Source organism: Corylus avellana, chromosome ca4 (assembly GCF_901000735.1).
Source record: "Corylus avellana chromosome ca4, CavTom2PMs-1.0".
Classification (NCBI taxonomy): Eukaryota; Viridiplantae; Streptophyta; class Magnoliopsida; order Fagales; family Betulaceae; genus Corylus; species Corylus avellana.
Window position 1 is genome coordinate 25,348,101 of NC_081544.1, and position 14,160 is coordinate 25,362,260.

At 36.1% G+C, this 14,160-nt stretch overlaps 3 protein-coding genes across 3 annotated transcripts; all 3 read right to left on the reverse strand.

Moving 5' to 3' along the window:
• LOC132178279 (early nodulin-75-like) lies at window positions 1-672 on the reverse strand. The gene has a single exon (XM_059590722.1). It carries the CDS (start codon window positions 670-672, stop codon window positions 1-3), a length of 672 nt encoding a protein of 223 aa, XP_059446705.1.
• Window positions 673-7,159: 6,487 nt separating this feature from the next.
• Window positions 7,160-8,119, reverse strand: LOC132178280 (early nodulin-75-like). The gene has a single exon (XM_059590723.1). The coding sequence runs from the start codon at window positions 8,117-8,119 to the stop codon at window positions 7,160-7,162; it is 960 nt and encodes a 319-aa protein (XP_059446706.1).
• Window positions 8,120-9,362: 1,243 nt separating this feature from the next.
• Window positions 9,363-10,347, reverse strand: LOC132179508 (early nodulin-75-like). Its single transcript, XM_059592245.1, has one exon. The coding sequence runs from the start codon at window positions 10,340-10,342 to the stop codon at window positions 9,566-9,568; it is 777 nt and encodes a 258-aa protein (XP_059448228.1). The 5' UTR covers window positions 10,343-10,347; the 3' UTR covers window positions 9,363-9,565.
• Window positions 10,348-14,160: the final 3,813 nt, after the last annotated feature.

Consider the following 14,160-nt stretch of genomic DNA (forward strand, 5'->3'; position numbering starts at 1 on the left):
TTAATTTGTGGTAGGTGGCTTCCCGTATGGTGGTGGAGGGAAAACCTTCCGGGGTGGCTTGTGAGGATCTTGACCTTTCTCCGGGGGAGGGTGGCCATAAGGCGGCGATGGCAGGTGCTTTGGTGGTGTTGGTGGTTGAGGCTTGTACACCGGGGTTGGTGGCTTGTGAGGATCTTGACCTTTCTCCGGGGGAGGGTGGCCATAAGGCGGGGATGGCAGGTGCTTTGGTGGTGTTGGCGGTTTGTGTTCTGGTGGTGGATATTCTCCTGTTTTGGGCGGTAGAGTTGGATGCCCTACTTTAGGTGGCTGATAAACAGGGGTTGGTGGCTTGTGTTCTGTGGGTGGCTTGCTCACCGGAGGGGGTTTGTAAACAGGAGCAGTTGGTGGCTTGTGTTCTGTGGGCGGCTTGCTCACCGGAGGGGGTTTGTAAACAGGAGCAGTTGGTGGCTTGTGTTCTGTGGGTGGCTTGCTCACCGGAGGAGGTTTGTAAGCAGGAGGAGTTGGTGGCTTGTGAATGGGAGCGGGTGGATTGTAAACCGGAGTTGGTGGCTTGTGAATGGGAACGGGTGGATTGTAAACCGGAGTTGGTGGCTTTTGGTAATCGGCATTGGAGGTGGTGGCCGTGAGAGCAGCCACGGCAAGAAACAACAGTAGGAAGTGTGTGTTAGACATATTGATCTTTGGCAATGATCCTGATGATGATTCAAAACAAGTGAAACGGGCACCATTTTATAATGGTTTTGGCGCCTTCGTCGGTGGTGTAGGGTGTCAAAGTCGTGCCTTTCTTTCCACACGTAATTTGGGAAGATGCATAATTTCTTAAATTTTAGGTAACAGTGGGGTCCGTTTTGGGTCCCTGTCGGTTGAAAACTTGGAAATTTGAGGAAATGGGGATATTTGAGTGGAGGTGACATTATCTTTAACTATTCCTTTTGGCTACGTGAAGGCGGCTCAATGAAAATATATAGAGGGCAAGACAAAAAGTTACAATGAGATATTTTTAATTTGAGAAATGTCTACCTACACTCTCAAACTATCATTCAATTAACAATATTTTTTTAAATTTTCAATTGTGATAATGTCACCCAAGACATGCAAAAATATAAAAATTTTCCAATATATTTCTTAATAAGATAAAAATACCCTTATAAATTCGAGAAAACAAAAACGAAAATTTTAATTTTAAAAAACAATTTTTTTTTTTCAAAACGAAAATTTTAATTTAAAAAACGATTTTTTTTTTTTTTTTTTTTTAATAAAAAAAATCTAAACAAAATTTTTTTTTTAAAAGGAAATTTTTATTAAAAAATTATATTATATATTTTTTAATTTTTTTCTTATAAAACGGATTTTTTTTAAAAAAAAAATTAAATTTGGCTACCCCTTGGATTATATATATTAGTTTTTTTTTTTTCCTAGAAGTTTTAGTATTTTTTGTGTTTATTTTACTAAAGGTAGTTTCGTTATTGGGGGAGGGGATATTGATAATGTTTTGATAATTTGAGAGAAACATTATCAATTAGGTGATAATTTAATGATGGTATATTATATATATATATATATATATATATATATGTGTGTGTGTGTGTGTGGACTCTTTGAAATGCATAATTAGGAATCGAATAACTTTTTTCATTTTTTTCAAAGTTAAACCGCCTAATTTCTTATTAAATGTCAACATGCACGTGGACCTTATCATGATAAGAATGCATGATTAAGGGTAATCAAAAGAGTCGGTGGTAATTTAATGATCATATAATATACTACTGCTGAACTTGGTTAGGATTTGAGCATGGACCATTACGTAAACGTGTCCATTTCGAAGATTTTGCACTTTCTTGTCTCATACTAGAAAAATTTGTCTTTTAATTACGCATACGTGTTTCTTGATTTCTCACGTAGATGGAGACTTTGATGTGTCTACACCCCTAACAATAATTAAAAGAGATTAATTAAATAGCTGAATGTTTTAGGGATGGTGGGAACATGGGCTCGTCCTAGGGTCTCATCATTATTGACAAATGCAGAACCCATTTCAATAATATACGAAAATATTAATTATAAGGATAGACATCTACGAATTTAAGGCGACAAATCAGGCTCTTTGTGAACCCTTTGAAAACCTTTGCTTCAAACGATAGTATTGATTATGGTATTTGTGCAAATGAAATAGGCAAGATGTGCTTCTTCGAGATGTTGCTTGGGGTAGAGAAAAATTTGCTTTATGTGTATGTTAATCCATGATTAATGTCTTCTTAATGTGGGACTGCTGAGGTGTTATAATCTATTTTTCTTAACTTTTTGACGTCCTTACTTAGACCATTCAGTACCATATGATATTACTAAATTGCTCTGATACCATTTACAAAAAAGACTAATCAATTTAGAACTTTATAAAATTGTATGTATAAAGCTTAGTTCTTGTATAGAACAAGGTTATCTTTTAAAAGAAACAATAGAACAAGTTTGTCACTCAACCATGGAAGATGAAATACATATTCAGAGAAGAAGAAGCCAGAAAAGTGATGCTTGACACCGACAGAACACGTACATGTATCAAACTGCTTGAACCCGTTGTTTATTAGCTGATTTATCTGTATCATGCATTGACGTTCAAATATTACCGAATTAAATAAACCTTGTCTTTTTGAATTTGCAGAATGACGCAAGGGATGAGGTCAATTATAATTTGATGAGTTTAGAATATAGTTATTCGGATTATATTTGTGGGTCCATAGAATATAAAGTGTGTTAGTGATAAATTATATTATAGTTAATTGTAATCTCACTATCACATAATCAGAAATAGTTAAATACAGGGCGCCTTAAAACTAGTTTGGTGAATATTTGACCAATATATATAGTTCACCAACTCCACATCACTCACACTCGAATTAGTGAATACCCAACTTCAAAGAAACTGGAGCCATGCAGCAATTCTAACACAATACAGATTTGTTTGGATTGGGCCACTACAGAGCGGCGCACAAACCCAAATCCCATCAGAAACGGTATTGAATTTGCAGTGAGGCTTTTAATCCGGCCTAACAAGTTCAACCAAATAGTAGCCTACTGGCCATTTATTTATTTTATAAATTAATTTCTTTTGGATAAATAAAATCATCTTCCGACCAGTCAGCCCAAGACAATAATTGCCTTACCTAGGTCTGCATGTACTTGGTTGTGTTAGCACTCCCTACGACGTCGTAACACCTAATAAATTTATTTTACCACAGATCAATAAACGGTATTTACTTGGCCTGTGAATTGTCTGTCAACCAGAATTTTCATGTGCGAAAATTAAACAACACAAAAATTTCTTGAGCTTAGCGCAGAATAGCAATCAAAAAAAGCATATACATATTAAAAGAAAGAAATATATATTATAGAACGACGACAGTACTGCTGGAGGCAGACACTCCTTTACATTACAGAAATTAGGATATATATTAATATATATGCTCATGGGCCACAATCAAGGTACGAACTATTATGAGGTAGGGAAGGGATAATATAATGTGCTTTTTTTTTTTTTTTCTCCTGAATATAGCATATGGTAGATGATTTTCTGGATGCATAGAATGAGTTTGCAACTCATGATCAACTGCCCTTATTTTTAGCACGCATATAATTTATCATTTTCATATATCAGTGTGGACGGAATGGTACTAGTGGTGGTGGGAAGATTAGCCTCTTAGGGTGTTGGAAGATTGGTTTCCTTACAAGTGGCCGCAATTGGGGCGGATACGGGTGCAAGTGCGGGGGAGGGTGTGGGTGCTGCCTTGGGGTGTGGGAAGATTGGCTTCCTTATAAGAGGTAATCGGGGCGGGTGCGGCCCGGGGTGTGGGAAGATTGGCTTTCTTATTGGAAGAAATCGGGGCTTGAATATTGGGATTTCGATATTTTCCACCAGAGGGTGTCCATAAGTTGGTGGCAGCTTGTGCTTAGGAAGTGGCGGAGGTTTGTAAAATGGGCCGGGTTGGTAACTTTTCAAGTGGAGGAGGCATGTACACCGGTGGTGATGCACAAATTAATGGTAAATTGTTTCCTTTTCACTTTCGCTAAATTAGTTGAAGGTTAGCTAAAATACATTTGGTACTACTCCTTATTTAATATTTTTTTCTCTCCCTTCTCTCCATTTTTTCTCTCCAAGAGGTACATTACCAAAAATTTAATAAAAGAAAGAATGAAATATAATATTTAAAAGAAAGTAGATAAGAGAATATATAGATAATCTATTAATTAGAATTTGTATGAAAAATTAATAGGTAAAATAGAAAAGAGTACATATTATTGCTGGAGACGCTCATTAGGTTAGCCAAAATAACATTTACTATAAAAAAATCTCAAAAAAAACTCAAAATCCGGTTCGCCAAAAAAACCAAACCTCCATCAATTCCACCGCTAGCTCCATTTTTGATCAAACATTGCCGATTGCACCAATACTACTCCAACTTCAAATTTACGACTCAATGGTACTTGTCACAATAATGAATCATACTAGCTCCTTAGAAAAAATCTTTTGACACCCACGGCCACGGCGGCTCAATCCGTAGGTGACTTAAATGGTCGTTTAATGCCCATAATTAATAATTGTACAATAATATTTTTTTTTTTCAAAGCTTTAATATAGTAAAAGTTAATAAATAATTTCTAATTAAGGCCTTCGGTGTTCATGTACATAAAGATAATCTGACCCTTCTTCCTCTTCTATAAAACATGACCATATTAACAAATTTGTGGAGAATTTTTGCTATCACATCTTTTTAATGATGATTAACTGTCAAACTCGTAGAGAAATGTATTAGAATATGCTAGACATATTGGCTTTTTTTTAGACATGTACAAAAATTGCCAAAAGGTCATTGACTTTCACTATACACCTTGTGAGTTGTGGCTCCTGTAGCCCTATAGATTAATCATAGTATTCCAGCCCTATTTCCCATCAACCCTAGCTATCAATGTAATCAAGTTTGTTTTTTGTTTTTTGTTTTTTTGTTTTTCTAATCATAATCAAGTGTATTTGTGTATTGTATATATATATATATATATATATATGCTGCCGACTGAATACATTAATTTGAATTCAAATATATTTATAATTGTGTATATATTTATATATTTATAATAGTTTTGGCTTTATTACTATGCAAGATAGATACATTAATTTGAATTCAAATATTACAACTGAAGATTAAGTCGAAGTTGCTGTGCTGATGAGCTTTGCCCTATAATTTTTTGCTTAATTGTGATGGATATTATTTATCAAGCCACCAATGTTTTAGGTCCAAATGCAATTGCATTTATTGACAAATTTTGATTGAAGTTGAAATTTCAAACATTCACGTACAATCGCGCAACTATTAACCAACCTCTACTCTTAGCTTTGTTCTGCAATTTGGACTTGTACGTCTACACTGAGGTGAGTACCTACCTGGACCATGGCATATTCTGCCGCATCCTCTCATTCCTCTTTGTCTCTCGTAATGTTAAGAAGCCCATAACATAAAAATATGGGAAATGCTAGTGCTGAAAAAATAGTTGAGAGCAGTAGCTTCCCAACCATTTTTCCTCAATTTAAAGAATAAAACTATTTTTTGATTTCCTATAAGAAAACACTTCACAATAGATTTCTTTATTTTTTTCTATATGAATTAAATACTATGTCTTTTTATTGTTACAACTAGTGAGAGAGAAGAGAGATTTGTTGGGACATGTGAAGGAGAGAGGAGAGAGAATCATTTTTTTATAATTTAATAATGCATTGGGCATCTACAATGTTTCCCAATGCATTGAAAATCATTTTTTTTTATATATTTAAGGCTTCTGATGTGAATTTTTTTTTTTATGATTTTTTTTGAAATTTTTCCTAAACATAGGAAAGAGAATGAGTTATAGAGAGTTTGCTGCTAGTGCTCTAAGTAGGAATGGCATGAATCACAACTTTCAAAAGCACATCCTTACCAGCCTGTAATTATAGAAACTTTTCATTCTATCCATTAATCTTAGCCCAATTTTTTTTTGCAAAGTTGAGAAAGACCTAACTCGATTGAGATTTTCTAATAAGAGCTGACAACCCAAAATACTTTTCATAATGTAGTGTGGAACTCACTCCCCACATATAAAATATGTTCTTTAGCTTCAACTCTAGTGTTTTGACTAAAGAAAATTGAAGTATTTTCTCTATTAAGCTTTTAACCTGAAGCTTGTTCATAAATCTGCAAAATCTCTTGGAGCCGCATCCATTTAAAAAGATTTGCTTTATAAAATAACATGCAATCATTACTAAAGAAAAGAGGGTCACATTAATACCTCCCCTAGTCACAGCCAAGCCTGTAATACGAGTATCCAGCTCAGCTTTTCTAAGTAGGGAACTAAAGACCTTTAGCACAAATTATGAAAAAAATATGGGAAATGGGATTTTCTTGTCTAATACCCCGAGATGGTAAAATAAGTTCATAAGGTTGCCATTAACCAAAACGGAATAAAAGATAGTTCTAACACACATCATTGCCAATTTAATCCACCTTTCTGCAAAGTCAAGTTTTCTCATCATAGCCTTCAAATAATTAAATTTGTATATTAAACGCATCGTACGAGGACTTTTGGTCTTATAAACTAAAATGCCCCATTTATTACCCCCCTCACTCCTTAGAAAAGTGGGGTTTTCGAATTTAGTGGGCTCTATTTTTTCCGTTGCGGAATGCATATATATGAAGAAAGAAAAACACTTGCATTGCTAACCAAAATGAATGTCTCTTGCATGCAATCATGCTCAGATCGATAAACGGTATTTACTTGGCCTATGCCTCGTCTCTGTCTACCAAAATTTTCATATGCGGAGAAAACACTGAAATTTATTTAACTTAGTGCAGTATATATATATATATATAAAGCCAGAAAGCATATGCATATTAAAAGAAATACATGATCTATATATATATCATGGGACACTAACTATTGTCAGGTGGATAATATCATGAGCTTCTTTTTTATTTATTTTATTTTATTTTATTTTTTCTCAATTATATAGCAAATGGTACATGATTTTCTGGATGCACAGTATGAGTTGGCAATTCAACTGCTCTTATTTCTAGCACGCATATAAACTGATCAGTTTAAATGGAACGGTGGTGGGGGTGGGCGATTGCAGTGCGGCCTAGTGCGGCCTGGGGTGTGGGATGGGTGGAAGCCGAGCTTTGGAATGTGAGAACAGGATTTCGACGTTCTCCACCGGAGGGCAGTGTCCATAAGGTGGTGGTGACTTGTGCTTAGGAAGGGGCGGAGGTTTGTAAAATGGGGTTGGTGGCTTGTGTTTAGGGAAAGGCTTCTTCACTACTCGAGGTGGCTTCTCAAGTGGAGAAGGCGTGAACTTCGGTGGTGGCTTCTCAAGCGGAGGAGGCTTGAACTCCGGTGGTGGCTTCTCAAGTGGAGGCTGGTTGTACACCGGAGGTGGCTTCTCAATTGAAGGAGGCTTGAACTCCGGTGGTGGCTTCTCAAGTGGAGGCTGGTTATACACCGGAGGTTGCTTCTCAATTGGAGGAGGCTTGAACTCCGGTGGTGGCTTCTCAAATGGAGGCTGCTTGTACACTGGTGGTGGCTTCTCAAGTGGAGGAGGCGTGAACTTCGGTGGTGGCTTCTCAAGTGGAGGAGGCTTGAACTCTGGTGGTGGCTTCTCAAGTGGAGGCTGGTTGTACACCGGAGGTGGCTTCTCAATTGGAGGAGGCTTGAACTCCGGTGGTGGCTTCTCAAGTGGAGGCTGGTTGTTCACCGGAGGTGGCTTCTCAATTGGAGGAGGCTTGAACTCCGGTGGTGGCTTCTCAAATGGAGGCTGCTTGTACACCGGTGGTGGCTTCTCAAATGGAGGATGCGTGAACTTCGGTGGTGGCTTCTCAAGTGGAGGAGGCTTGAACTCCGATGGAGGCTGCTTATACACCGGTGGTGGCTTCTCAAATGGAGAAGGCTCGCAAATAGGAGGAGGCTTCTCAAATGGAGGAAGCTTGTAAATAGGAGGAGGCTTGTAAATAGGAATAGGTGGTTTGAAGTAATGAGCAAGAGCTGGAGCGGTGAGAACAACCAAGCCAAGGAACAAGTAGAGTGGTAAGCATGCTGAAGACATTTTTGATGGCGAAAAATAAGAAGAATGGACACCTTTTTATACTGGTTTGATGCCTTTATTGGCAGCAGACATATCAAAAGATATATGGTCAATAAAAAAGTAATATAATTAAGGTTTAAACGACTGTGAAATGTTCACGGATTATGATCATAAGAAAGTAGTGATCATCACGGGCTATATATGTATCTTAATTAATGAATGTGAAGCACATCTAACATTTCACCCACCTATATGAAGATATCATGCAAAAATATTTGAGATGATCTTCTTTTTTGTGTTGCTTTGTTTGCATGCCTTTACTAGGTAAGGTAACCGCCCATTTGAAGACAGTTTCCTCTTCCTGATCACCATGAAGAAACAACAACCCCCCACCCCCTCTTCACGAGGCATGACACATGCCTGCAAGTCAAAAGTTAATTTTCTTAATCCTATAATAAATTTGAGTAAATAATATTTACATTTGGTTTGTTATGTTAGGATAAAAATTTGCTGCCAAACACCCATCAAATGTTTTTTTTAAAAAAATATAAATTATAAAAAAGAATATTTTTATATTCTTCAAAATTTGGTTCTACTATATATGTCAACCTCCAAAGTTATATCTTCTTTTGATCGTCAAAGCAAAACTCATTATATACCATTCTTCGGAGGGACAACTTTGTATTACAAGCAATGTTATAAAATAAAAAATCAATTGCAAGTATGATTTTTATTCTTGGCTGACAAATTTTAGAATAGGATCCTCTGCATTTTATATGAAAACTCTGTTGCGTTGTATTCTTAATTACCATCATCGTTCCAATTAATGCACATCAAGAAATTTTGTAGAATGCAATTTCCATTTTTCTCCCTTTGGATATGTCTATATAGTTAGATAAATCCACAACATTAAGATCATTTCCAATAAAAGAGCTAAATGTTACTTTTATCTAAAATACCTATTCAAATGTTTAAAAAACACATTACAATATTGAATTAGCCAAAAGAAAATGTAAAATAGATATTTGATTGGAAGAGTTAAAAAAAAAAAAAAAAAAAAAAACTAAATGTAGCAACACTTTTCAAGTGAGCCATTTTATTTTTTATTGTTTCTCTCACCTGTTTTCTCTTTTCATAAATCTTTTCTTACTTTTTTTCTCGCACGTTCTCTTATGTGGTCAATTAGTCTTGCTTATCGTTAATTGATTAGAAAATAATAATAATAATAATAATAATAAATAATAATAGAGAAATGCATCGCACGTGATAGAAAAAGGATTCATTGAAATACTAAAAACGAGTACGTACACAACGTAGGTGAACATAGTCTACATAGATGAGTACCATGTTGTAGCTATAGTAACTGTTCCATGTATAGAAACAGTGACTCATAAGAAAGGTAGCATATGCTGCAGCTCTTATTAATTTCTACAAATATATAAACATGCATGCATGCACTGATCATGATCAGTTCGCTGGTGGAGGTTTGTGGGGTGGCTTGTGAGACGGACTTGGCGGCTTCTTTTCGGGCGCGGTTGGAGCCTTCAACTTCCGAGGTGTGTTGTGGGAGTCCTTGCCATCCTCCACTGAAGGGTGTCCAGGGTGATGATTATGGGGTGGCTTGTGCTCTGGAGGTGGCTTCTCTCCCTTACCCTTAGGCTTAGGAGCTTCATCTTCTGGAGTTGGTGGCTTGTGTTTCGGAGGTGGCTTTTCTCCCTTGGGAGGTTGAGGTTTGCCATCCAAACTTGCTGAATTTTGTTGTTCAAGGGAAGACAACTCCAGTAAACGGCGTCCAGGGTGATGATCGTGGGGTGGCTTGTGCTCCGATGGTGGCTTCTCTCCCTTACGCTTGGGAGGTTCGTCAAACGGCTTGGTTGGTGGCTTGTGTTCTGGGAACGGCTTCTCTTCTTTGTCAAGTGTGGATGTTGGTGGCTTGTGTTTCGGGGGTGGCTTTGGACGTTTGCCATCCAAACTGGGCGAATTCTGTTCAAGGGAAGACGACTCCAGTAAATGGCGTCCAGGATGATGCTCATGCGGTGGCTTGTGCTCCGGTGGTGGCTTGTCTCCCTTACCCTTGAGAGGCGGTTTGTGTTCAGGAAATGGCTTCTCCCCGTGATCAAGTGGGGTCGGAGGTTTGTGTTTAGGAGGAGAATGGGGCTTGGAAGGCTCGTGGTGGTCAGCTAGTGAGGCAGTGCTGAGAAGCACCACCCCAAGGAGCAACACTAGACAGTATTTGCTACTCATTTTTTGCTTTCTCGATGGTTTGAAAACAAGAAGAATTGTTAGGCTTTTATAATGCATCAGAGCCAAATATACTACGTCATGTCATATGTCATTAATTACGCATTTCGCATTTTTTGTGAAAGGGTGTATACACACTTCGAAGTCAAATAAGTGTTCTTCTTCAGTATTTTCTATGTGTAGGAGGGGTCCATTTGGATCCAAATGAGTTCAAAAGTTTGACAATATGCATGCACCAAGGCTGTTCTTCCTGGTGAAGGCTAGAGTGATGAGAAATAAACTAATTTAGCTCTTCCCCGCACATTCGCCATTTGGGTCCTAATAGCATGAAATCTCAATTAGAATCAGATATATATTATAAAGTTATTAAAAGCTTATTTCTTCAAAATTATTAGGGATCCATATATATTATTCCCACCAAAAGGTCCAAGCAATTATAAGAAATGAAGAGCGTCCACATATTGCTCATTTAACATGTACGTACACAATCTTCATCGAGGCGTCTCAGTTGGAAGTATGAGCAAAACTGAGTAGATCGAGTAGGAAATTAAAAGAAATTCCTATTGAGATAGGTGGCGAAGTGGCGAAAAGCTTACATTATTATGATTCATGGACAATCAAGCTATCATCACGTGCAATAATATTTGAAGTCTGACGTGTGGCCTCGTTCAATCAATCTATATAAATATGTCGTCATGTCATATGTCAGCTACTTTCGATTTACTCCGCGGAAATCCCACATGGACATGCATCATGTTTCTCCGTTCCCACTTACTTCGGTGACTTTACTGCATCATGTCGGCACACCGCATCACAAGGGGTTAAAAGAAAGATGCAAACAAGTCAGTAATTGCCAATTGGCATTATTTTAATTGACTACTGTGCCCACCAATCAGCTTAAAAAATGGTACACAAATATATCAATCTTTAAATTAAGTAGTCTCTTGCTCATTCACAAATGAGTGTGAACCGTTGAAGATAGAGGCCCACCGATCTTGTGGTGGTTAAATATTTGGTTTTGGGCTCAATGGCACCAAATCATGGAGATGCATGTGGCCATTAAAAAAACGCCACTTTATTTTAAATTCTCCGACATTTAAAATAATAATAATAATTAAAGCCGCCAAAAATTGTATATATATTGGCATATTTTCTTAAGATGCCGATAATTTTTTGGCATAAATCTACGTATGCGTGTTAAGAAATAATCTTACATTGCTTGTAGATAAGACTTTGAGCATATTTATACGGAGTGAACAACACTCTTATAGATCCGGTTTTATAAAATGAGTTTGGTCCACAAATTTCTTCATGGTATCAAAGCCTACCACAAGATGAATGGGACTTACACTACTTACCCTATGACAAGGATCAGGAAAAATACGGGCCTGCACGTGAGGGAGAGTATTTAAGAATAATTTCATATTGCTTGTGGATTAGACTTTAGGCATATTTATAAAGAGTGGTCGACCCTTTCTTATAGAACTGATTTTATGAGATGAATTAGGCCTACTAATTTCTTCAACGCTCGTGAATTAATTCTCAATGTTATTATAAAAAGTGCTACAAATTAGTTTGAAAATCATAGAATTGTACAATTAGTTTGAAAATCATTAAAAAAAAATAAGAAGCTACCTCATTGTTCAAATTAGTTCAGAGGCGTCGTTTTATTGCTTAAGTTTGGTCAAACGACACTAAGCCAAGCGTCACTAACCCCCCCCCCCCTTTTTTTTTTTTTGGTAGTGTAATTTTGACAATTTTTTTTTTTTTTAATAAATGGCGAGAGATGACGATGACATGTGGACTCATTCTAGTCGTTTTTTTCTAAAATAAAAAATGCTGAGAATTAGTTAGAAAACCTATCTTTAATTTTGAATACTCTAAAAAGTTTTACCAGACCGACCCATAATACCTTTAAATTCTTTTCTTTTTTATTTTTATTTTACAGCTGAATATAATTAATGTCGTTAGATTCTTATTCGAGGAATGGGATTTTACGTACGATTGAGACAAGTGATAGTTATATCTGTAAATAATAAGAATATTATTACCTTTTTCAAAACTAATACGTTTAGGTTTACTTAAGTATATTATTGCCTTCTCTTTTTTATTTTTTTATTTTATTATTATTATTATTATTATTTTTTTCACTTTTTTAATACGGGGCCTAACACTTACGTACACTCACAACAAGCACCACCATATTATTTAAAAATATAAAATCATCGAAAAAGAATAAATGATCATTTAAAAAATACGAAATCATAAAAAAAAAAATAATAATAATAATAAAATGAAAAATAAAAAATAAAAGATGAGAGAGAGAGACTGGGGTGTTAAACCACCCCGAATTCGAAACACCAAAAATAGTGACCGAACTACTCTTAAACTCCAAATGAGATGCTGGACTACGTACCCCTAAAGACTATTAGCTAGGTTTGGCCAAACCAAACCTAATGAATACCATGGGTAGTTGGCCACACTCACCCGACATCCCAATAATATGTCTTTTAGGAGAATACCCAACGAACATTTGCCACTAACTGGAAATAGTTTAGCAAACTAGCTTAAATTCATAACAATAGTTGCAAACTTGCAAGTTGCAACCAGCTAGGCAGAGTTTTACATTAATGACAACCATTGAATTCTCCCTCTCCCGCATTAAATAGAATTGAAGGAAAAAAAAAATACAACCATTGAAAAAGAAGAAGTTGATTAGCTCAGTTGATCAACTGACTTTTTCATTGGACTAAACTTTTCTTTTCACTGGAATTTTCTAGCAATGTTAAGAATGTCAGAGTCCATGAAAGAAAGGATGCTGCTTACATCCTGTACACAAAAGTACTGAACATCTCCAGTTAAAAAAAATTGATGATCCAGATTCAAGAGAGAAGGCAAATGGGGTTGTAAGATGACAATTCATAGGATAAGCCATGCCAGCCCAAGTTCTCATCACTTGAGACATATATCCATGCATCATGACATGCTTCCCTATATATATAGGAAGAGCAAAGCGTCGTCCAAATGAATTGTGCTATATATATATAAGGCAAAGGGTAATGCGAACTTGTGCAAGTATCCAATGGCATAAATCAAGCGCCCAATTACTTTAGCGAGAAACATATAACCCTTGAGTATGCACAGTTGTTGAACGTGTTGATCGGCTGACTTCATATGTACTATTATATTGTGCATAATGCTACACAAATACTTACTTCTCTACGTCTATTTTCACACTTTTTTAGGTACTTTTTAAAACCATCATTAAATTTGTAATAAATCTTTGTTCATTAGATTAAAATTCAATGATGATTTTAAAAATCTCTTAAAAAAGTGTGAAAATAGGAGTGTGTATAGTATTACTCTTCTTTGTATCTTATATCTCATTTTTTATCTTTTTCTTTTTTCTGCTCTTTTAACAATTATATCTTACTGGAGTCATGATTTTTCTGTTAAAGGTCAAATTAATAAACCATTTTATCACATATAATTGATATAATTTGTTCTTCTTGTAAAATATTATAGTGATCGATGTAATTCTCGGTGTGCCATCATTCAACACCACTAAGAATATTTGCCCTAAAATACTGTTTCCAAAGTATATATAAACTTTTACTACCAGAAGAGAAGAAAGCCAAATCACAATATAAGCATAGAAATCATATTAATATAGAGCGGTGACAATGAAAGTTCTACACAACTGGAACAAATTAAGTGCATTCCATGCTCTCATAAACTACAAGACAAGTGCAGCAGCAGCAGCAACTGATACATCATATATCAGTTGCAGCTATTATTATATTATTAAACATACATACTTA

Bases quoted from the DNA above. Each gene is read 5' to 3' on its own strand.
- LOC132178279 (XM_059590722.1), bottom strand. From the start codon at position 672: ATGTCTAACACACACTTCCTACTGTTGTTTCTTGCCGTGGCTGCTCTC.
- LOC132178280 (XM_059590723.1), bottom strand. From the start codon at position 8,119: ATGTCTTCAGCATGCTTACCACTCTACTTGTTCCTTGGCTTGGTTGTT.
- LOC132179508 (XM_059592245.1), bottom strand. From the start codon at position 10,342: ATGAGTAGCAAATACTGTCTAGTGTTGCTCCTTGGGGTGGTGCTTCTC.